Source organism: Macaca fascicularis, chromosome 11 (genome assembly GCF_037993035.2).
Source record: "Macaca fascicularis isolate 582-1 chromosome 11, T2T-MFA8v1.1".
NCBI lineage: Eukaryota > Metazoa > Chordata > Mammalia > Primates > Cercopithecidae > Macaca > Macaca fascicularis.
In genome coordinates this window covers 96,451,056-96,475,453 of record NC_088385.1, presented here as the reverse complement: position 1 = coordinate 96,475,453, position 24,398 = coordinate 96,451,056, and the positions used below count along the sequence as shown (strand labels likewise).

Genomic DNA, 24,398 nt, shown 5'->3' with positions numbered 1-24,398 from the left:
GAGCAAGAATGTATTCTGTGGTGTTAGATTAAAACTCATGGTTTTTAATATCTATATCAATTGACATACCTACATATAGATAGATAATAGCTCTCTATTTATAGCTAATTTCTTAGTTCTGCCCGTTGTGATTTCAGTCTTATTCCTTAGCTCTGTTCACTGACACACCAGTAGCAATGAGCAAACATTGTGCCCAGATATTGGTTTCTAAATACCATTATCTGTTAAAAGAAATCAGAGCTTTTTGGGGAGGAAAGAAAAGGCCCATTTCAGGGCTGGAGCAGGAGAAGTACGTCTTAGAACATCTTGTAATTCTAGAAAATAAGGGAGTATTTGAAGAATGGAAATATATCAAAAGGACGCAGAGGGCAGCTTTTAAAGGGGCTTTCATTTGCCAAATCTGGAACAATTTGAGAGTCAAAATAAATGACAGTTATGGATTATAACCTGTTGAATTAAATAATCTATACATTCACACTGATAAAAATAAGTAAATGAGTAAACAGATAAATGGAGGAAAATGGATGGTTCTTCCTTACAACAGTAAATACATTTTTAAAATATTAATTCATTAACTTACTAATTAAACGTTAATTAAGTAGTAAATCATAGAATGATGGGTTAGAAAATTATGAAAGGATGCTAAAGTTAGTGTGTGATAGTTTGATGAGGAAGACAATATTTATATAGTCTTATCTCTCCATGTATTAGTCTGTTCACACACTTCTATAAAGAACTGCCTAAGACTGGGTAATTTATAAAGGAGAAAGGTTTAATTGACACACAGTTCCACATGGCTGGGTAGTCCTCAGGTAATTTACAATCATGGCCTAAGGGGAAACAAACACGTCCATCTTCACATGTCCGTCTTCACATGGCAGCGGGAGAGAGAAGTGCAGAGCGAAAGTGGGGAAGCTCCTTATAAAACCATCAGATCTGTGAGAAATCACTCACTATCATGAGAACCACCCCCATGATCTAATCACCTCCCCCGAGGTCCCTCCCCCAACACATAGATTATAATTCAAATTACAATTCAAGGTGAGATTTTCGGTGGGGACACAGCCAAACCATATTATGCCACAAGTTACTTATTAATTCCAAAGGGAAAAAATAGTAACTTTACGTGGTAGAGGTAGGATCACCTAAACCAAGCAATCAAAGTTAACAACACTATTAGGGCAAAGAGACATCATGTGCACCCTAATATGATGCACTGCTAAGGGCACAGCATAACTTTTGTGATATTCTTGTCAAAATTGTATCTTTAATAAAATGAATAAGCAGGCTACCAAAATAACAGGCTTATAGTCTTCAAGAATATAAAGGTCAATAAAGACAAAGAGCAACCTAAGAACTCTCTAATTTTTCTGTAAGATTAAAATTATCAAAATAAAAATTTACCAAAAATAAGAAGGAAAAAGGAATGAGGCAGCTCTAGGTATTAACGAAACATTATCTCCAGCATATGTCATGCTAAGTAGACTGAGGAGGCAGGACAGAGAGGCAAAATGCAGAAAGCGTATAATATACTACCATTTGTATAAAAAGCGTATGAGAGTAGACACACACATTTGAATAAGCGCAAAGGATTCCCAAGAAATTAGTAATGCTGGTTGCCTCTAGAAGGAGAACCAGGTTGTCAAGGACTAGAAAGAGATTTCATTAAATGCCATTTTGTAATGTTGGAATTCTGTAATATTGGAATTCTGTATCAGGTACAAATATTACCAACTGAAAAGATAAGTAAGATAATTTGTAAGAAACAAAAAACTGGAGAGAGTAACATTTCTTTTCAGAAAATAGTGTTCCAGGCAGAGCCTCTAAGTAACTGCAGCTGATTTTGGGCAAATCAATGAGTGAGAAAGCTTGGGTTGACTCAAGGAAGTTATTGGTACTTAAGGTGACACAAAAACGGGTGACCGTTTGAGCATTGTGTGATAGACACACAGCAAACATGTTTTCCATTTGTTATTCTTTGTTGTCACCTCCAGAGACAAAGCACCGACCTAGGTAAGCATGGGCTTTGTTCTTCTCCCAACAGAGATTTCTTGAAACAATGGATTATTGTTATAGATTATAAATAGTTTATTTTAAATTGGTAGATTACTAGTTAATGTTTTCCACTAATTTCCTCCCTTTTGACATTTTATCTCAGAAAACACCCGTTGAAGATGAATGGTACAAGCTTTGACATTTTAAATTATGTGGTAATGTTTATATAGGGTGTGGTTTAATGGAAATGTATGAAAGCAAATTCCACGTTGACACAGTACAACGCTGACATCAATAACCAAATACATTTTATTATCATGGTATTAGGGTTTGGTAGGACAATTCTTTCCTAACACAGAAGGTTAAGGAAGTAAAGAGGGAAATTCAGTGTTGGTTTTCATAGCTTTTTTTTTTTTTTTTTTTTTTAATTTTTTTGAGACAGAGCCTTGCACTGTCTGAAGCAGGCTGGAGTGCAGTGGCGCAATCATGGCTCAGTACAGCCTCTGTCTCCCGCCTCCACCTCAGCCTCCCCCACCCCCAGAGAGTAGCTGGAAATATAGGTGCAGGTCACCACGCCCAGCTGATTTTTTTTGTATTTTTTGTAGAGACAGGGTTTCGAGACATTGCCCAGCTGGTCTCAAACTTCTGGGCTGAAGTGATCTGCGGCCTTGGGGGTCATATATATTCTATGATATATATAAACTCTCTCCTATTTTCTTCTGAGTCCATGCCTTTCTGGCTTTGATCCCACTTTCTGGGGAAGAAAACACATGTACTAATTCTGATGTTAGGAATATTCTAAGCATATATCTTCAATATTATTATTCATCCAGGACCAAAGTAAGTCCTGATGCAGGAAATGAGTGAGTTTCACAGCTTTCTGAGCCCCTACTTGGCCCAGGAAGCCCAGCTGGAACGTCCTCTCATTTGGGCCTAGGGCCAGCTTTGTGGGCATACCTCCTACACAGTTGCACAGGGCTCCATGCTTAGTTTAATGCTATGCTATCATTGTCCTGCAATTCTTAATTATTTTCCTATAAGAGCCTCACGTTTACATTTTGCACTAGGCCCTGCAAATTATGTAGCAGGTCCTGATCAGGCCTAATTTTACTAAACCTCATTTGACACACTTATCACCCCCTTGAAATGCTCCTTCTCTTCCTGGACACCACAATGTCCTTGCCCTTTCCTACTTTGTTTGTGGCGCCTTCCTTTGCTCTTCCTTATCTGAACGTTAAGTGTCCTCAACCTTTTCTTTATCTGTACTGATTTCCTCAGTGATCCCATCCAGTTTACAGCCTTTAGTACTTTCTCTAAGCTAATACTAACAGAGAAAACTTTAGCAATAATAGCTACATTTGAGTATTTTTCATGTGGCAGGCATAAATTGCAAGTACTATTTCCTTTAGTACTTTCAACACCTCGTTTTGCAAATGAAGTGTCCTGGGCACAGAGAGGTTGAGTAACTTGCCCAAGGGCACACAGCAGTAAGTGACAGCATGGATTTGAGCACAGTGAGTCTAATTTTACAGGGTATTCTTTTAACCACCACACTGTAGAGTCAGAACCTCTCCCTGGGCTCCAGGGGGTATATGCATCTTCCTACTTGACATTTTCACTTGTATGTCTAATTGGCATCTCAAATTTACTATGTCCACCCCATCCTGTATCACTTCAGATCTCCCTTTCTGGTCTTTCCCATATCATTAAATGGCACTAAAACTCACTTGGGTGCCCAGGCCAAAATTCTAGCATCTTCTCTTTTTCTCTATCTCACATCTAGTCATTAGCATGCCTCATAGATTCTACAGTGTATCTTGATTTTGACTCTTTCTCCTCCTTCCAAGGCCCCCAGCCTAGTCCAGACCACTGCTTTCTCCTGACTGGATGATTGCAGTACCCTTCTAATAGATCTGTCCCTTGCCCCTTGTGTCTTCTCCACACAACAGCTAGAGTGATGTTTTCTGCTTTTTCCTAAACGTTTTATTGAAGCATTGATATGTTCCAAAAATTGCAGAAATAATGTAACTGTACAGCTTGATGAATCTTTAGAATGTGACCTGCTTATTTAACCAAAACCCAGAGTGAGAAACATAACATTACCAGTATCTCCAGAAATCCCCTCTTGTGTTCCCTTCCAGCCACTATCCTCCCTCCCTGCCATCCACATAATCACAATGTTTGCTTCTAACTTCATGGTTAATTTTGCTTCTTCTTAAACTTCCATATAAGTAAAATTTAACACAGTAGGTATACAACGTGAATATATCGCAATTTATGTATTCATTTTACTCGGATAGTTGGGCTTCTGACTTTGATCTTTTGTGAATAGTATTGCCACAAACATTGTACATGTCTTTTGCTAACCATACATAAGAATTTCTGTGGGTATATTTCTAGGAGTGGAATTGCTGAATCAAATACTAAGTATATATTCAGTTTCAATAGATATTTCAAAATAGATTTTCAAAGTGGTTATAACCATTAGTAGTATATGAGCATTCCAGTTACTCTACATCCTCACCAAGATTTGGTGTTATTTATCTTTTTCATTGTAATCATTCTGATGAGTGTGCATGGATATCTCATTGTGGTTTTAATTTACGTTTTTCCTGATGACTAATGGAATTGAGAACCTTTTCATATGTTTATTGGCCATATGGGTATCTTCTTTTGCAAAGTACTTGTTTAAGTCCTTTGCCTGTTTGTTGTTGTTGTTGTTGTTGGGTAGTGTGCCTTTTTCTTATTGATTTGTAGCGTTCTTTTTATATTTTATTTTATTTGTAGAGATGGAGTCTCATTATGTTGCCCAGGTTGGTCTCAAACTCCTGGCCTCAAGCGATCCTCTCACCTTGGCCTCTCAAATTGCTGGGATTACAGACATGAGCCACTGTACCTGGCTGATTTATAGCATTCTTTATAGATTCTGTATATACATACTTTGTTATGTGTTGGATATATGTGTTGTAAATATCTTCTTTGCCACTCGGTGGCTTGCTTTCCTACTTGGTTAGTGGTACCTCTCAGTGAACAAAACTTCTTAATTTTTGTACAGTACAAATTGTCATTCTTTTCCTCTATACTTATTAACTTTAATGTCTTTTTAAAGCAGTCTTTGCCTACCCCAAGGCCATGAAGATATTCTGTGTTCTCTTCTAAAAGCTTACTGTTTTACGTACCACATTTAGATCTATGTTCTACGTGGAATTAACTTTTGTATGTGGTATAAAGTGTAGGAGTCAAGGTTAATTTTCTTCCTTATGAATATCCAGTTGACTCACCACAATTGTTTTATTTTTTATTTCTTTTTATAATGTATTACTCTCCTTTGAGAACACATTTTTTAAAAAAATCCTTTCCTTATTGTCAAAGTGACAGTATTCTTAAACCAGATCATGAGATTCCCCCTGCTCAAAATCTAGAGTAGTTTTCCATCGCAGGTTTTTTTTTTCTTTTAATAATTGTAGCGTTTATTTTAGATTCAGGGAGTACATGTGCAGGTTTGTTACATGGGTTTACTGCATGATCCCATCACCCAGGTAGTGAGCATTGTTCTCAATAGTTTTTCAAACCTTTCCCCACTCCTTTCCTCCCTCTTCTAGTAGTCCCCAGTGGCTATTGTTGTCATCTTTATGTCCAGTGTACCTAATGTTCAGTTCTCACTTATAAGTGAGAACATACGGTATTTGGTTTTCTGTTCCCGCATTAATTCACTTAGGATAATGGCACATTGCACTTTAGAAGAAGACACACCTCCCACCATGGCTTTTCCTCCTCCATCTGCCCCCTTTTCGGTTTCCCTCCTACCGGTCTCTTCTCTCGCTTCTACTGGGGAAACACTGACCTCCTTGCCATTCTTCATTCTTCCAGGTGCTTTTGCACAGGGATTCCTGTGCTCAGAGTACTCTTTCTCCATGTCTCAGCTAGGATCACTCTCCATTTCACTCACCTCTCTGCTCAAATGTCCTTTCCTCAGAATGGACCACGCAATCACCCCACCCACCATTAATGAATAAATAATATGTAAAAGTCCTCTGTATCTGTGTATTATTAATGCTGTCTTCCCTACTATGTGATTCTTTGAGAGAAGGGATTGTATCTTATTTGCTTTTGTATATCTCGTTTGCAGCATGATGCACAGAACTGAAGTAGTGTCCTTAGTTTATTACATATGATAACTCATTGTTTTCCTTGCTTTGTCTACATTAGCCTTGGATAGTTCCGACTCTGCTATAAATCTTTAGTAATGTGGATAAGCTCTGGTGGAATATTAACTTTTTTAAAAAGGGGGTGCTAAGCAATATTGTAGCTGAACTCACTTTAACTGTTTTACATGGAAATAATGCATAGGCTGAGCCCAAATGAACTTTTTATGTTGGCAAAAGAACATAGGTTTCAGTGACTTTATGTAGCCAGGCCCTATGTTTTCTCTAACAGTGATACTAATTGTGTTCAAGTTTATAACATTACATTTTTTTTCTAAGCACTCTACAATCCAGATTTAGTGATTCTCATTGACCTACTTCCTATTACTGGGGCTATTCTAGGGCTACATGCATAAAATAAAATTTGTTTTTTAGGCAAGGGTTAGATATACCTTTCATTTGTTTATTTGTTCATTCTTTGTCAAGGCAATTATTTCCACCATTGATTGCATTTGTTTTCCTTTTTTTAAATCTGTAAGCTGTTGTCTGACACACATGATTCTTTTATTAATTCTTTTATTAATCATCAAATGCCATTAAATTATAGAGCAGAAAGAGACTAATAAGATCATCTTATCTAGCTATAGAAGTATTACTGGATCAGTTGATAAATATAGTTAGTATATTAAAATATTGCATCTTTAATAATCAGCTTCATGAAGCTGATAACTGTGCTGTGGGTGTGTTAAGAGACTATACTAAATCTTAGGAAAAACACACTGAAGTATTTAGGAATAAAGATGCTGTGAGTTGTATAACTTACTCCTAAATGGTTCAGGAAAAAAAAATATGTGTTTGTGTGTGTGGGTTTATGTGTGTTCATGTACAAGGAGAAACAAATACAGAGCAAATTACAAACCTAATGAAGCAAAACATTAACAAGTAGATTTGGGTAAAAGGCATATCAGTGTTATTTGTACTGTTCTTGTAACTTTTCTGTAAGTGTGAAATTATTTCCACATAAACAGTTTGAAAAATTATCTCATCCATCCCTCCCAGGAAAAACATTCAGTCCTCATGACATCATGACACAGAGGTTAACTAGCTTTCCATTACCCAGAGTTAGAAACAAAACAGACTCTTAGTCCCGTGTACCTCTGTTATACTATGCTGCGGCCTTCTGGTAAATACAGTTACTGAGCACTAATCGAATATGGGGGCCAGTCATCCTGCTATGTGCTTACATAGGACACAGCCAAGTTTGCATATTAGTGATATAGTTTTGAGTACCTTTAAAAAGTAATTTGGCTATTACCTGGTCAGCCTCACAACCTCCAGCCCCTCTATTACCTGGACGCCTTGTTATTAGATACGCTGCTCATTGTAATGAGACACACCTGTGTTTGCATTTTAACAAACAGTGGTTTTGTTCTTCTATTTCTTGATAGCTACTGCTTCTTGGGACACCTTTCTCATGCTATGGAATTTCAAGCCACATGCTAGAGCTTACAGATATGTGGGTCACAAGGATGTTGTAACCAGCGTGCAGTTTTCTCCACATGGAAACTTATTGGCATCTGCCTCACGAGACAGAACCGTGAGACTCTGGATTCCTGATAAGTAAGAGAAACAAAGAAACACTTGATATCCTCTGGATTTGGAAATGTGAAAGAAAGCTGAGCCTGGCTGCTGCTCATGCACTGCTGCCCACACTATTAGTCTCAGTCACATACAAGGCATGCTGCCCTTGTGGTAAAGTCAAACTAATTCATACAATTTTTTCCTCAAAATTATGTCTTCTTTTTGAAAACTGTTTCCTACCATGGAAATATGCTTAATACATCTTAAGTTTTTTTGAGGGAGTAGTGGTAGCTATCAATCCCTTTGTAGATCTGAGGTAAGCTTTAGACTGTCTCCCCAGAATGATACACATCAGTTTGTATAACCAAAAATTCACAGTTTATTAACTTCCTAATGCACATTCATGGATACTTCAAGGGCCCTTGGATCCCTATTGAAAACCCTGTGCCTTTGATTTGATTTGTATCACTCATTATCAGGGTCCAGAATTTTCTTGTTAAAGAAAATTTCTGACAAAAGTATAGATCATTGCATTTGTGCAAGGCAATATCCATTATAAAAATCTCTGTAAGAGAGACTTTTCAAACCCTAACTAATGGCCCATCTATTTTAAGTAATTATTGAGCCATGATTTTTAAAAATGTTTTTAAGCTTTAAAGTATGTAAATTTTCAAACATACATGAAAATAGAATGAATAGCATGACTCTCCCGCCACATACTCCCATCAATCAGCTTCAACAGTTGTCAGGATTCTGCCCATCTTATTTCATCTACACCTCCCCTCACTTTTTCCCCTGGGGTATTTTTAGAACAAATCCTACATATCATATCATTTCCCTCCATAAATACTTCAGAGCAGAGGTCCCCAAGCCCTGGGCCACCGACCAGTACCAGTCCATGGCCTGTTAGGAACCAGGCCAGAGCTCTGCCCTCTGTCAGATCAGCGGCAGCATTAGATTCTCACAGGAGCACAAACCCTGTTGTGAACTGTGCATGTGAGGGATCTAGGTTGCATGCTCCATATGAGAATCTCATGCCTGATGATCTGTCACTGTCTCCCATCACCCCAGATGGGACCATCTAGTTGCAGGAAAACAAGCTCAGGGCTCCCATTGATTCTACATTATGGTGAGTATGTAATAATAGTAGAAATAGGGCTGGGCGCGGTGGTTCACGCCTATAATCCCAGCATTTTGGGAGGCCGAGGCAGGTGGATCACCTGAGGTCAGGAATTTGAGACCAGCCTGGCCAACATGGTGAAACCCTGTCTCTACTAAAAATACAAAATTAGCCAGGCATGGTGGCACGCACCTGTAATCCCAGCTACTTGGGAGACTGAGGCAGGAGAATTGCTTGAACCGGGGAGGTGGAGGTTGCAGTGAGCCGAGATCGTGCCATTACATTCCATCCTGGGCAGAAAAGAACACAACTCCTTCTCAATAATAATGATAATAATGGAAATAAAGTACACAATAAATGTAATGCACTTGAATCATCCCCAAATCATCCATCCTTCTCCCTGACTCCCTGGTCCCATGGAAAAATGGTCTTCCATGGAACTGGTCTCTGGTGCCAAAAAGGTTGGGGACCACTGCTTCAGAAGATAAGAATTTGAGCATTTCCTTGACCCTGTTGTGGCAGGATTTGACTTGTAGTCTGTGACTAAACAGGCCCAGGTACTCCCAAATGAAGGAAAGCTCATGGGCATTCCCATGCCAGTGGGTGCTTTTTTTCTGCCACCACCCAAGGGGAACTCTATGCTGAGAAATCTGAATATTATTCCAATGGTAGTGAAACTATTGAAGAGAAGTGACATGTTATAATGGATGGCAATGTAGCAGGGAATTTTAAGGGAGAAGGAACTGGTTTGGGGTCCAAGAGGAGAAGCATGTTGTAAAACCCTTAACTTTGGGAATTTAGAACTAGCTTTTTTACTATCTTCAGCACAGCATAACTTTAGTCTCCCATTACTAATTCAAAGAAATCTCAGTGAACAAACTGTATAAGGGTAGATGAGCTAAAAGCTCACTGAATCATTAATTTGTCATAGCTCATCTAAATACAATGATTAGGCTTGTGTAGGTGTCCCTAGTTTCTCTTTCTAAATCATGCCATAGTGGGAACAGAGCAATAATGGTGGATTGTGGCAACGGGAAGGAAGATGATGTGTCAGTTATCTATTGCTGTATGACAGTCGCAAAACCTTAGTACCTTACTGTAGAAACAATGATTTGTCACAATTTTGTGGGTTGTCTGGATGGTTCTTTTGCTTATATGGTGCAGGCTGAGATTACTCATGCAGCTTCATAGAGCTGGCAGATGGGTAGATGGGTTCCATTCCTCATTCATATGCCTGGGGCCTTGGTGCGGGCTGGTGGCAATGGCATCTTGGTTCTCCATGTGCCCTCTCTCCAGCACGATAACCTGTAGTTTTCTCACAGCATGACAGCTGGGTTCCAGGAGAATCAAAGCAGAAGCTGCTAGACCAATTAAGAACTAAGCCCGAAACTTGCAGTGTCACTTCTACCACTTTCTGTTGCTCAAAGTAAAGTCACAACACCAGCCCAAAGGGAGGAGAAATAAACAGACTCCACCTCCTTTGAAGCCGAGAGACATGCATGTACAGGGATGAGATGAGTCACAACACCTCCCCTCAAAGGGAGGGGAAATAGACTCCACCTCCTGTGAAGCAGAGAGACGTGCACGTACAGGGATGAGATGAGTCACAACACCTCCCCTCAAAAGTCACAACACCTCCCCTCAGAGGGAGGGGAAATAAACAGACTCCACCTCCTGTGACGCAGAGAGACATGCATGTACAGGGATGAGATGAGTATTGGCAACCATATTTGCAGATAGACACCACAGCTGGTGACCAGAAGGCTAAGAAAGAATAGGGAGAGGCTGGGGGCATGGCTCACACCTGTAATTCCAGCACTTTGGGAGGCTGAGGCAGGAGGATCACTTGAGGCCAAGAGTTCAAGACCAGCCTGAGCAACATAGCGAGACCCTGTCTCTATAAAAAATTAAAAATAAAAAAATTATCTGGGCGTGGTGATGCCCACCTATAGTCCTAGCTCCTCAGGAGGCTGAGGAGGGATGATCTCTTGAGTGCAGGAGTTTGAGCCGCAGCGAGTAGTGATTGCACCACTGTATTCTAGCATGTGTGATAGAAAGAGAACACGTCTCAAAAAAATGAATAAATAAGAAAAGAATAGGTAGGAGCAAGCCTGAAAGCAAGTCTGGCCCAGAGTTCATCACAGTGAGCAGTCAAGAGAATTTAGTTGAAAGGGCTAAATATGTAGGAGGCAGAGAGCCTATTTTAAGTCAAGATGAGGAACTGGAAACCAGTTAGGCACCAGCACGATAAACACAAGGCACTCCTATCTTGGTTTCTTCTGTGTTTCCTGTTGAGACTGGATCCGGTGCTTGGTTTAGCCTATGCCTGAGAGGAGAGCCTTTTAGAAAGGAGGCAAACAACAGCCTGCTGGAGTGCGGAGTGCAGAACTAAAAATCAGGGCAGATTTTGATGATACTGACAGCCCATCTCAGCTTCCTGGTCATTGCAGATGCCTTTTCTTTCCTTTGTTTTCGCTAGGCATTATACTTGGATTCAGGCTAAACTATACTCCTGATTTCCACTCATGAAATTTACCCTTGAAACTTCACTGAGCTAATCCCTGGATGCTCCCTTCTAATTTTTGTTTAATATGTATTTCAGTTTTTCCGGAGTAATATCACATGTCAGGTGACGGAAATTTATGATAAAGTCACCTTTGCTCCCTACAGACCACTGGAAGGGTAAGCCAGGTTGGATCTACAAGCCTTTGTTGACTGTTCCAAGTGGAATTCAACATGTATTGAGTTCTTTTTATGTGCTTGACATGTTGCTAGATGCTGGTCTTATAGAGATGAATAAATCATCATTCCTGTTCTCCAAAAATGTACTGCATAAGATGAGACAAATCGTTCTTTAAAAAGTCACTGTATAATGTAGTAAGCAAAATTGTTGTAGCAAATATGGGGCCATTAAGCCTGTCTGGCTTGGCCAGGGGGGTCTGGGGATGGGGGAAATAGTCCATCCTGAGAAAGCAGTAAGTGCAAAGGCAGGGGTGTGTTTGAAGTGCCATGACTGTTCCAAGCACAAAGTTCAGCGTGAGTGGCAGGATGCCTCACCAACGCACTTGAGCATTGTGCTTTCTTTTGGAGAAGAGCCAGTGACACATTTACACTGGGATTTACATGCTTGGAGTTACGCTCTTAGCAAGGTAATAAGCACAATATGTAGGTGACTGGCAGGGGACAAAAGATTAGAGCAGAGAGACCAGTTAAGAGGCTTTTGCAATAACCTAGGTGAAGGATGTTAAGGATATATCTACCTTAAGGCAAGCAGAGCCGACACAGAAGAGGAGGATTCAGAAGATATTTAGGAAGTGAGGATGATATGGTTTGCTAACTTACTGGATGTGGGAAAGGACGCGGGAAGAGTTGAGTGTGACTTCCAGGTTTCTGGCTTGGACACAGGCGGATGTCACTCTGACCAGCCAAGGTAGCAAAATACAGGACGAGGTGCAGGTGTATGGGAGATCAGTGTGAACATTTGAACATCTGAGACACATATATTGTGGCCATCTAAATTCTGTTGCCTGACGTTTTCAAGCACTTATGACAATTTTCCCCATAGGGTATCTTGAGTATCAATATGATTTTCTAAACGGGAAAATTACTAAGTCCTAGATACAATGTAAGGTGAAAATGCCCTGGGAACTTGGGAACACTGACACAAAGTAGCATTTACCACATATCACCTTGCAACTCCAACACTATCTAGCCTGCTTCCATTTTAAGATTTTCTGCTTCTCAAATGCCTCACATTATTTTCTCCATCTTTTCTTCTATTCTTTTCTGCCCTTCAGTTCTCAACACCTGAAATTTCATGGAAATTTCAGTGTTGATGAAGGGTACAGTACAACACAGCCCTTTCATACTTTTATTAGGTTTTACAAGAGTTAAACGATTTTATTTAAACTATTTTATATGTTTCAAAGTCTGTATTATGATTAAGTATTAACTATAATTAAATTAAATGGGTTATAAATATTAAACTGTTTATTTCCAGGAGAGGAAAATTCTCAGAATTTAAAGCTCATACAGCTCCAGTTCGAAGTGTAGACTTTTCAGCTGATGGCCAGTTTCTAGCTACAGCTTCTGAAGACAAATCCATAAAAGTATGGAGCATGTATCGCCAGCGCTTCCTGTATTCTTTGTATCGACATACACACTGGGTACGCTGTGCCAAGTAAGTGCAAAAAATTTCATATTGTGATTTCCACATATTTTTTCTGCTTCATGTTTGCCCCCAACTTCCAGAAAAAGGGTTTGAGGACATATTCATTCATTAATTCAACAGATATTTGTTTGTGACTGCTATGTGCAGAACAATAGTAAACAAAATAGTGAGATGTGGTTGGATTTTAGATAAAGTTGGAAGTTACAACCGGCAGTACAAGCTGTTACATCAGATTTGACACAGCGAAGTCAGGAAGAACTCCAGAGTCTTTGGCAGCAGTCTGTTGGAAGGTGAATGCTATTGTAGGTGTTGTTACCTGTTGGCCAACAGCTGTGGAGTCTTCCTATTCATAGGACACACGCTAAAGTACTGACAGTGCAGATTGCATTTCCCCATCAGAACTCTCTGGGGGCCGGGCGCCATGGCTCACGCTTATAATCCCAGCACTTTGTGAGGCTGACGCAGGCGGATCACTTGAGGTCAGGAGTTTGAGACCAGCCTGGCCAACATGGCAAAACCTTGTTTTTATTAAAAATACAAAAATTAGCCAGGCGTGGTGGCACATGCCTGTAGTCCCAGTTACGTGGGAAACTGAGGCAGGAGAACCACTTAAATCCAGGAGGCAGAGGTTGCAGTGAGCTGAGATCTTACCACTGCACTATATCTAGCCTGGGCGACAGAGTGAGATTCCATCTCAAAAAAAAACAAAAAAACAAAAAAAAAACACCACCTGGGCGGGAAGGGTTATTTTATTTTCCCTGTTTTGCAGATAAGGAAAGTGAGTTTCGGAGAGGTAAAGTTAGACTCATCTAGTTGGAAGTGACAGAAGCCTAAGCCAGTTTTTTTCTCCCTGCCAGGTGGTTAAAGTAGCTGGTGTGTTTGGAGTGGGGAGGGGACAGACTAGAACCAGGGACTCTAGTACTGTTAGACCTCTCTGTGTCTTATCTTGTCTTGGGGCCCCTCTATATGCTGGCTCCATTCTCTCAAATGTCCTGGTGCCCAGGTCCCTGCTGGCTCTAGGCTTCAGTCCTCACAGCCTTGTGACTGACTAGAAAGGAAAGCTTCTTTACTCCCAGCTCCAGTTAGAAGAGTATCAGGTGGTGACTCTGGCCTAGCCTGGAGCCTATGCCCATCCCTTGCCTAGCAGTGAGATGCTGTGGCTGCTGCAGTTTAGGTCAAGGGCCTGGCTGAAACCAGTTACTCTGACCAAGAAGGAGGGGTCATACAAACACACGTTCTAGGTATGCGAATAGGGGACACTTCTCACAGGAAGCTGTATGGGGTATGGCACAGAGGTGATCAGCAGGGGAAAACCGTGGCCCCTGCAGCCATCCTGCTTTGTGCCGGCTGTATGAAATAACATACCAGGTGTCCCCTGCCAGGATCTGGTGGAGTGGGAGTTTGAGCTTTGCTCTGTCTGTCTTGCCTTACAGCCCCCACTCCTCACTATCGTTATGGCCTCTGTGGGACATTATTGCTCAGGAGGTGTTGATTATCACCTATGGCCATGAGCCTAAGAAGAATATAAGAAGATAGGCATAAGGTCATACTTTTAGTCACTAGGTTTCTCTTTTAAAGGTTTCAGACAGTTTTTGATTGTAGACATCTCAGAATTATTTCTTTTCTTTTTTTTTTTTTTTTTATTTGAGATGGAGTCTCGCTCTGTCGTCCAGGCTGGAGTGCAGTGGCGCGATCTCGGCTCACTGCAAGCTCTGCCTCCCGGGTTCATGCCAATTCTGCTGTCTCAGCCTCCCCAGCAGCTAGGACTACAGGCGCACGCTGCCACACCCTGCTAATTTTTTTGTATTTTTAGTAGAGACAGGGTTTCACCGTGTTAGCCAGGATGGTCTTGATCTCCGGACCTCGTGATCTACCCACCTCGGTCTCCCAAAATGCTGGGATTACAGGCGTGAGCCACCGCGCCCGGCCAGAATTATTTCTATATGTGCCATATAGCTGTGTGGCTAAAAACATGGACCCTGGACCTAAATATGTAGGTTAAAATTCCAACCCCACTACTTACCAGCTGTGAGACCTGTGGGGAAGTTACCTAACTTCTCAGTACTTCGGTTTTCTTACCTGTCATCATAAGATGATGATAGTAGTAACCTGCCACATAGATTGTTATGGTATTCAAATGAGTAAATATCTGGATAGCACTTAGAATGGTGCCCCTCACATAGTAGTCAGTATATAATTCTTAGCTGTCATTCTCATCACCATCATTGGACATCTCATTCTTGTTAAATTTATAAAGATACTTTATAACTTGAGTTGACAATTTTTTCCCAGCTGAGGAGATAACGCATGATGGTCCCAAGAGGCTGATCATTTGTATTGATTTATAAAGTGATGCTGTGAAGAAGACGAGGAGGCAGAGGGCAGAGGTTCAGGCTCTGTTCTGGGATGGGTCAGGTACAGAGAGAGTTAGTTAGCTCCCACTGTGAGCCAGCTCTGGGTATGGTTGGCAAAGGAAGCATATTCTTCACTGCACAATAAGCAAAAACATGACTGTTGAGTTAACTAAGCGAAACAATGCCTAAGTTCCGCCCTGAATAATAATAATAGCTGTTGTTGGCCCTGCGTGGTGGCTCACGCCTGTAATCCCAGCACTTTGGGAGGCCAAGGCTGGCAGATCACTTGAGGTCAGAAGTTCAAAACCAGCCTGGCCAACATGGTGAAACCCCGTCTCTACTAAAAATACAAAAATTAGCCAGGCGTGGTGGCAGGCACCTGTAATCCTAGCTACTCAGGAGGCTGAGGCAGGAGAATCGCTTGAACTTGGGAGCAGAGGTTGCAGAGAGCTAAGATCATGCCACTTCACTCCAGCCTGGGCAACAGAGTTAGACTCTATCTCAGAATAATAATAATAATAGCTGTGTAATAATAATAATAATAGCTGTTTTTATCCAGTGCTCTGTGTTCCTGTTTCCTTCCAAAATGAAGGTGCCTTTTAATAACTCTCATACCTATGTATACATCAGATATTAGAGGGAATCGGCAGACCATGTAACCCTGAGGGTACACATTTGGCATGATGTTTAGCCTGATTCCTGTAGCTGAGGTATTAGTGGAGTGATGGTGGCTGATATAGTTTTTATTTTCTAATAACAAGAAGGAGTATTATGAAGTTGTTCATATAAGAGAGAATTTTTTATGGAAGTAAATTATAGGAGATACTTTATTCATTGTCCTTGTATTGAATCATCTATATATAAGTCTTTTATCAAAGGGTAATCCTAATGTCAGACAATAATTTATGAAAAGTCACCAATAATGTGAAATTTTGGTATTCAAAATATTACTTCATTAAGTATAGTCACTGCCCTGTACCATACAGCTGTGTTAAGTATGTAGAGATGAAAGACACAGTCTCGGCCTCAGGGAGCCGAGAGTTAGTTCAGTGGGGAAAAATACATACTAAATAATTATAAAATGGTGTGTCCCGTGGGAAAAAGTGGCACACAAGATGGTAAGGGAGTAATAAACGAGTGAGCATTGAACAAGATTTGTGTGAGGAAAATACAAGAAAGCCGTTTCAGGCCCAGAGCTGAGGGGACAGAAGGGGAAGAGGAGGCAGTGGCATATTTGTCAGTTGCGAAGCAAGAGGGCAAACTGTCTTCAGGAGGGAACCAGGAGGAGCAAAGCACTGCGGCCTGCAGGTACATAGTGTGCTCCAGGAACATTAATTATTCAGCTATGGTCAGAACACAGGAAGCATATGGGACACAACTATCCAATATTCCTATGCCTGCCTGCACCACAGCATCACCCCGGAGCAAGTTAGCTCCCTGCTCTCAGCCTCTGTGGAACTTGAGGATATGGAGGCTTCTCTCACTGGACTGAGGATGAGAAGTACCAGCTGATGGTGTTCAGGATTGAGGGATGCGGTAAGACTACCTCTCTTCCAGCTGGGTGCTAGTTAGGCAGAAACTCTGGAACTGGGGAGGAGTCACTGAAAATGTTCTTCCCCCTTATCAATTCGAGAGAAGAAAGCAATGGTGGAACTCTACACGTCTGTCTGCCTAGCATCCATTCCCCGTTTTCTGGTAGCAGTGCTCAAGCTTGCCCTGAGGAACCAGCTGCCCCCTCGGTCCCCTCTGTGTCATGTGCAGGAGTGGCCCTATCTCCAGTTCCAGCAGCAGACAATCAGCTCAGGCTCGCCCATGGAAACATAGCATCCCCTCCTGGGGGAGTGAGTCTTGTTGGAACCATGGGCCTCTCTTGGTTGGCGGTGTTTAGGCTTATTTAAGCCTGTGACTGCTGAGGGACACCCTGGGCAAAGAACTGACCTAAAAATAATATTAATTCAGAAGAGAGCAGAGCTGTGAGATGAAGACAGAATGAATTTGTCTAACCACATTAATCACATGGTTTGCTTTCTGGATACAGCCATACCTGAAAGTATTAGAGAAAGAGAGAGAGAGAAAGGAGAGAGAGTGCGTGTGTGTGTCTGTGAGAGAGAGAGAAAGAGAGTCTTTAAAAATTCCCTTTTCCTTTTTTATTTTATCCTCAAAAAGATGCTTTCCATAGGAAGTGATACTGGAGCAGAGTTTTGAAAAGTGGGATCTTCTTACTCAGTCAAGACATTTCTTTTATCTCCATCCTCAACACTGCTGCTGTAGTTTTAGCACCATTGGCCTTTGTGGAGACTTTTGCAGGAATCTCCTAAATGGTCTCTCAGACTACAGATTCCCTCCTCCCACCCTCCGCCCTTCCATCTCTGCTTTTGTGAAAAACAAATCTGATCATGCTGTTTCTCACCTTAAAACCTCTCGGTGACTCCTTGCACCAGCGTGTGTGTACTGCCCTCCGGTCTTTCTTTTGTCACTTTCTGTCTTCTGTCACTTTCACCATTCACCTTCGTGCAGCCGGACAAGTCTCGTCAAGTGTGAATGACCCTTTATGCCTTGTGCCTTTCCATATGGTGATTTCCATGCTGGAACGCCCCCTGCTTCCACCCTTCCTTCACAACCTGCTCTGCATCTCTTCCTCCAAGAAAGGTTTCCGCCTCTCCTGGGCCAAGCTTATTGTGACTCCTTTATGCCACCACACTGCCCTGCTTATGAGGTCTGTTTGTCAGCTTAGGCCTCTCTTCCCTATTACACTTCGAATTACAAGTATTTATGTTGTATTCTCTTGCCAGGCACTGTTCTAAATTGTATGAATACAGCAGAAAATAAAACACAAAATTCCTACTCTTGTGGAGCTTCCTTTACTGAAGAGAGACAGACAGCAAACATATTAGTGATAAGTACTCTGGAGAAAAATTAGGTAGGGTAACAAGATGAAGAGTGGTGGGTTTGGGAGGTGGTCTTTTACATATCGAGGTCAGGGAAGGCATATTTACCAAGGTGATGTTTGAGCCAAGACTTGACTATACTGAGGAAATTAGTAAGGTCGGTGTCAGGAGAGAGTGTTCAAGGTAGGTCAGATATGATCTGAGAAGCACTATAGAGTATCAGCTACAGGGTGGGAAACCGTCAGGGGTTGTGCAAAAATATGGTTGAATGAATCAGTGAAAGGTTGGTGAGTAGGCTTAGGTTTATCTCTAAAGCAAAGGTAATTTTCTTGGATTTCTTCAGAGAAGAGTTATTTTTGTGAATCTTTTCTAGCAAATCCAGGAGTACTGGTGCATGCATGTTTTGCATGGAGATGTTTATGTGGCTTCACTGCTTTCTTTGTCCATTTTGGTTGACTCTTGTTCAGTTGGCCAGTTGCTTACTTGGCTCACCTGGCCTTCATGGACTGTCTTTATCTTACTGGTACCTTAAGGTTCTGAGAGGTTTTTTTTTAAAATCAGTTTTCTTACTGTTTGGAGTGAATGATTAATGTAAAACTCTGCAGAGGCCTTCCTCAAGGAATGTTCTTTGAATAATAATTTGGTTAAATTTAATGAATAAGGATTTCATCTTCTTGGCAACTTTTTATTTATGTGCTCTACAACATGGTTATGGATTCTTTCTCATGCATTTATTATAATGTATCTTCTTGGCTTACCTTATTGCAGTTAGAACAAGAGAGTTTAGAACAATGTTTAGAGGACCTGATTGATCCCCCAGGCCCAGCCTCCCAGAGTGTTTGTGCATCTTCCCGTGAGAACTTAACCTTGATGAAATCATTCTAATCCAGGATTCTCAAAGATGTGCAGGACTAGAAGTCCTGTTTTCACTCTATACCCGAAGGTGAGAAAGCTCTAGGGAGCTTGAGTCATGTTTAATAAGTTTAGGAGAGTCTGAAACATAAGTCAGATGCCAGTTTAGTTATTTTTAATGACAATGCTAACTGCCAGAGAGCCTGGAACATTTGCATGTCTTAGTCAGGGCCTTCTTCTTTTGCCAAGTCAAGATATAATCAGAAGGCTGTTCAGTGAGCCCTGGAACTAAAGCAAGAGGAGTTTGTGGAAAAAATCTTGTTAGTTTTCTCAGGTTAGGATAGTGAGGTGGGCCCATCTCCCGATCCACATGCCTGCCAGTGATCAGTACTGCTGGTCATGCACCCCTCCCCTGAACCAGGATAGAGGCTGCTGACCAGCTCTTGCTCTTTGCTTGTTGCAGTTGTTGCACACCTCCTCTGTGTTGACATAGTATCTTTCAGGTGATGCAGTACAGTGATTAGTTTCAGCAGAGAGGTAGCATACAGTAGTTAAGAGCCTGGGCTCACTAGCATGTTACTTGGGCACATCACATTCTCTAGGCATTAGTCTGCTCCCACATAAAATGAGTACAATGGAAGTGCCTTCCTCATAAGGTCACTGTGAAGATTAAATGAGTTCATGAATGGAAAGTGCCAATTAATGTCAGCTATTAACTACCCTCACATGCCAGTCCTCCCCCTAGGGATTATACTGGAGCCACTGTCAGGTGATATTGAAAAGTCATTTCACATATTTGCACATAGTTTTGGGGGTTGCTAATATAGATAGCTACGATCATCTATTAAATGTATGTTGTGTAGTAAACTTAGAAATAAGGTCCTTTTATTTCAAAGTAGTTGCGTCTGAAAATCTCTGCCTTTTAAGTGGAGGTCTTAGTCTGTTTAAATTTATGTAATCAGTGCTGTGATTGGTTTAAGTCTACCATCTTACTGCTTTCTATTTATCCCATTTATCCCTTGTGTTTGTTATTTCTTTATCCTCTCTCCTTTTGGATTAATCAACTATTTCTTAGTATTCTACTTACCTATTTTATTCTTAGCTTTACTCTTTGTCTTTTTTGTTTTGTGGTAACCTCTAGAAATTACAATATGCATCCTTAACTTACCACAGTCTACTCTTGAATTAATTTCATGCTGTTTTATGTATAATGTTAGAACTTCCAGAACTATATCTCCATTTACTTCTTGACAGTTTACACCTGCATATGGTGTAAGCTCACAATATGTTAAGCAGCCAATTTTCTTTTAAAGAAAATAAGAAACAAAAAAGTCTTTTATATTTACCCCCATATTTGCTACTTCCAGCATTCTTTATTCATTTGTGTAGATCCAAGTTTCCATCTGATATCATTTCTCTTCAGCCTAAAACACTTCACTTACCATTTCTTCTAGTGAAGGTCTCCTGGTGATGGATGACTTCTCTGAACTTTTTGTTTATCCTTTATAAAGGATATTTTTTCTGAGATGTAGAATTCTAGTTTGGCAGATAATTTTTTCTTTTAGTGCTTTAGTGATGTCATTTACTATGGTCTGAGTTTGTGTCTCCCAAAAAATTCATGTGTTGAAATCCTTACCCCAAAGGTGATGGTATTAAAAGATGGGGCCTTGGGGAGGTGATTAGCTCATGAAGCACACCCCTCATGAATAGGATTTATGCCTTTTAAAAGAGGCCCCAGAGAGACCCTCGCCTCTCACCATGTGAGAACACAGCAAGAAGGTGTCATTTATGAGCCAGGAAACAGGTTGTATTAGTTTGTTCTCACACTACTAATAAAGACATACCTGAGACTGGGTAATTTATACAGGAGAGGTTTAACTGACTCACAGTTCTGTAGAGCTGGGAGGCCTCAGGAAACTTGCAAATCATGGTAGAAGGGGAATCAAATACATCCATCTTCACATGGTGGCAGCAAGGAGAAATGCTGAGCAAAAGGGGGAAAAGCCCCTTATGAAACTATCAAATCTCATGAGAACTCACTCATTATAAAAAGAATAGCATGTCAGATGTGGTGGCTCATACCTGTAATCCCAGCACTTTGGGAGGCCAAGGTGGGTGGATCACCTGAGATCGGAAGTTCAAGACCAGCCTGACTAACATGGAGAAACCACATCTCTACTAAAAATACAAAAAAAAATTAGCTGGACGTGGTGGAGCATGCCTGTAATCCCAGCTATGGGAGGCTGAGGCGGGAGAATCACTTGAACCCGGGAGGTGGAGGTGGAGGTGAGCCGAGATCATGTCATTGCACTCCAGCCTGGGCAACAAGAGCAAAACTCTGTCTCAAAAAAAAAAAAAGAATAGCATTAGGGTAACCACTCCCATGATTCAATTACCTCCCACCAGGTCCCTCCCACAACAAGTGGGGATTATGGGAACTACAATTCAAGATGAGATTTGGGTGGGGACACAGCCAAATCGTATCACAGGCCCTCATTAAACACCAAATCTGTTGGTGCTCTGATGTAGAACTTAGCCTTTAGAACTGTGAGAAATAAATTTCTGTTGTTTATATACTACCCAGTGTGCAGTATTTTGTTATAGCAGCCTAAATGGACTAAGATGTAATTCTATTGTCTTTTAGTTTGCATTTTTTTAATGTTAAGCCAGCAATCACTTTAATGTAATTCCCCTATATATAAAATGTATCTTTTTTTCTCTGCTGCTCTCAGATCTTTTGTTTTCAGCAATTTGACCATGATGGGTCTAGGTTTGGTTTTATCTATTTTATCATAGTTCACTGAAATGTTTGGATCTATGGATTGATATTTTTCATATTTGTACAAATTTTTGTCCTTTTCTTCATATATTTTTCTTCCCTAATTTCTTTCTCATCTCTGAAGCTCCAAATTCATGTATGTTTGACCACTTGATACTGTCCCACAGTTTTTTGAGGCTTTGTTCATAGTTTTACATTTTTTTCTCCCTATGCTTAGTTTGTATAATTTCTATTGGCTTATCCTCAAGTTCACTGGTCTTTTCTGCTGTAGGATCCAATTAACTATATCCATTTCTCTGGTGAGATTCTCCATTTGTTTGCCCATGATGCCTGTCTTTTACTTTAAATCCTTGAACATATTTGTAATAATTGTTTTACAGCTCTAATTCCAACATCCATGCCATATCTGGGTGAAATTTTTCTGCTTCTTTATATGTCCTGTGATTTTTTAATTGTATATCCAAACATGGCTAAATTTTTTAGTTTAGATTGTGCTGTCATTGTCTAAAGAGTGTTAAGTTTTGTTCTGGTAAGAAATTAACTTTCGGCCGGGCGCGGTGGCTCAAGCCTGTAATCCCAGCACTTTGGGAGGCGGAGGCGGGTGGATCACGAGGTCAGGAGATCGAGACTATCCTGGCTAACACGGTGAAACCCCGTCTCTACTAAAAATACAAAAAACTAGCCGGGCGTGGTGGCGGGCGCCTGTAGTCTCAGCTACTCGGGAGGCTGAGGCGGGAGAATGGCATGAACCCGGGAGGCGGAGCTTGCAGTGAGCCGAGATCACGCCACTGCACTCCAGCCTGGGAGACACAGTGAGACTCCGTCTCAAAAAAAAAAAAAAAAAAAAAGAAAGAAATTAACTTTCTGCTTGCTCAAAGAGATTCTGTTGAGGCTTGGATTTAGCCTGTGTAGGGTGGATCTAGTGTAGTCTTTACTCATGGGCTGTAGTGCCAGTGGCCCTTCTAGCATTTCAGCTGAATACCTGGAGTATTCAGCAAAGGCTGGTCAGAGCTTGAACATCTCTCAGTTCTGTGTAACCTCTGTAATCTTTGTTCTGCTCACAGTCTCCCAGTAGTTGTTCTCTGCCAAGCCTTGTTGCCTTTGCACGGGCAGCTTTGTATTTGACAATACAAAGGGGATTGTATTGTATACAAGGGGGTTCCTTGTAAATTTTTTTCCAATGCAGAATTTTCGGGGATTCTGCTCTTCGTAAATCTTCTCTTGTACCCTGTCCTCAAAATTTCAGCCCGTTAGCAGCCCTGAGTTCTGATTGCTGTTTCCTGTGCCCAGTGAGACTGCTGTTATCTCCTTGGGCTCCACTGCCATGTACTAAGGTTTAGAAAGTGCCCCCGTGTAGAAATCTAGGACATATTTATTGCTTATCTCATTTGTTTCCTGTCTCCCAAGATTCACAACCCTATGCTATCTCTTGCCTAGTTCCTAAAAACAGTTGCTTCATATATTTGGCAGTTGTATGGTTGGTTGTGGTGGAGGAGTAAGTCTGATAATCTTTACTACCGCATGACCAGAACTGGAAATTCTGTCCAAGGAATTAGTGGAACCTGACAAATAAATTTAAAAATTCACATGAATGTGATAAATGTACAAGAATAGCCAAGGAAAATTGACAAGAAAACAATTAGGGCTAGGTGGCTCACACCTGTAATCCCAGCACTTTGGGAAGCCAAGGTGGGTGGATCACTTGAGGCCAGGAGTTTGAGACCAGCCTGGCCAACATGACCCTAACAATTAGGGCCAGGTGGCTTACACCTGTAATCCCAGCATTTTGGGAGGCCTAGGTGGGTGGATCACTTGAGGCCGGGAGTTTGAAACCAGCCTGGCCAACATGGCCCTAACAATTAGGGCCAGGTGGCTCACACCTGTAATCCCAGCACTTTGGGAGGCTGAGGCAGGTGGATCACTTGAGGCCAGGAGTTTGAGACCAGCCTGGCCAACATGGCAAAACCCCATCTCTATTAAAAATACAAAAATTAGCCAGGCATAGTGGCACACACCTGTATTCCCAGCTACTTGGGAGGCTGAGACACAAGAATCGTGAGAACCTTGGAGGCGGAGTTTGCAGTGAGCCAAGATCACACCACTGTACTCCAGACTGGGTGGCAGAGTGAGACTCTATCAAAAAAAAAAAATAATAATATATATATATATGAATTGGCTTTATGACTTATCAGCCTCTTGCAAGAAGTGGGTGGATTGCTTGAGTCCAGGAGTTAGAGACCAGCCTGGGCAGCATGGCAAAACCCCATTTCTACAAAAAATACAAAAATTAGCTGGGCATGGTGGCATGCACCTGTAGTCCCAGCTACTTTGGATGTTAAGCTGGGAGGATCACCTGAGCCTAGCAGGCCTAGGCTGCAGTGAGTTGAGATGTTGCCACTGCACTTCAGCCTCGCTAATGGAGAGAGACCCTGTCTCAGAAAAAAAAAAAAGAAAGAAAGAAGAAACTTGTCCAACCAGTTTTCAAAACTTATTATAAAACCATAGTAATTAAA

The 24,398-nt window shown here is 41.2% G+C and overlaps 1 protein-coding gene across 17 annotated transcripts in view; it reads left to right on the top strand.

The window, feature by feature from the left end:
• POC1B (POC1 centriolar protein B) overlaps positions 1–24,398 on the top strand; it is a 101,972-nt gene that overhangs the window by 16,309 nt on the left and 61,265 nt on the right. For 10 of the 17 annotated variants that reach the window (XR_012420479.1, XM_074007507.1, XM_074007504.1 and 7 more), the window contains 2 exons: positions 7,589–7,760; positions 12,842–13,021. Coding sequence is in view for 15 of the 17 variants with exons in the window: in XM_074007507.1 (XP_073863608.1) it covers positions 7,589–7,760; positions 12,842–13,021 (352 nt within the window). In the remaining 2 variants the exon portion in view is untranslated. The remainder of the gene's footprint in view (positions 1–7,588; positions 7,761–12,841; positions 13,022–24,398) is intronic. The other 7 variants (XR_010579707.1, XM_074007510.1, XM_074007511.1 and 4 more) reach the window with 1 other exon arrangement.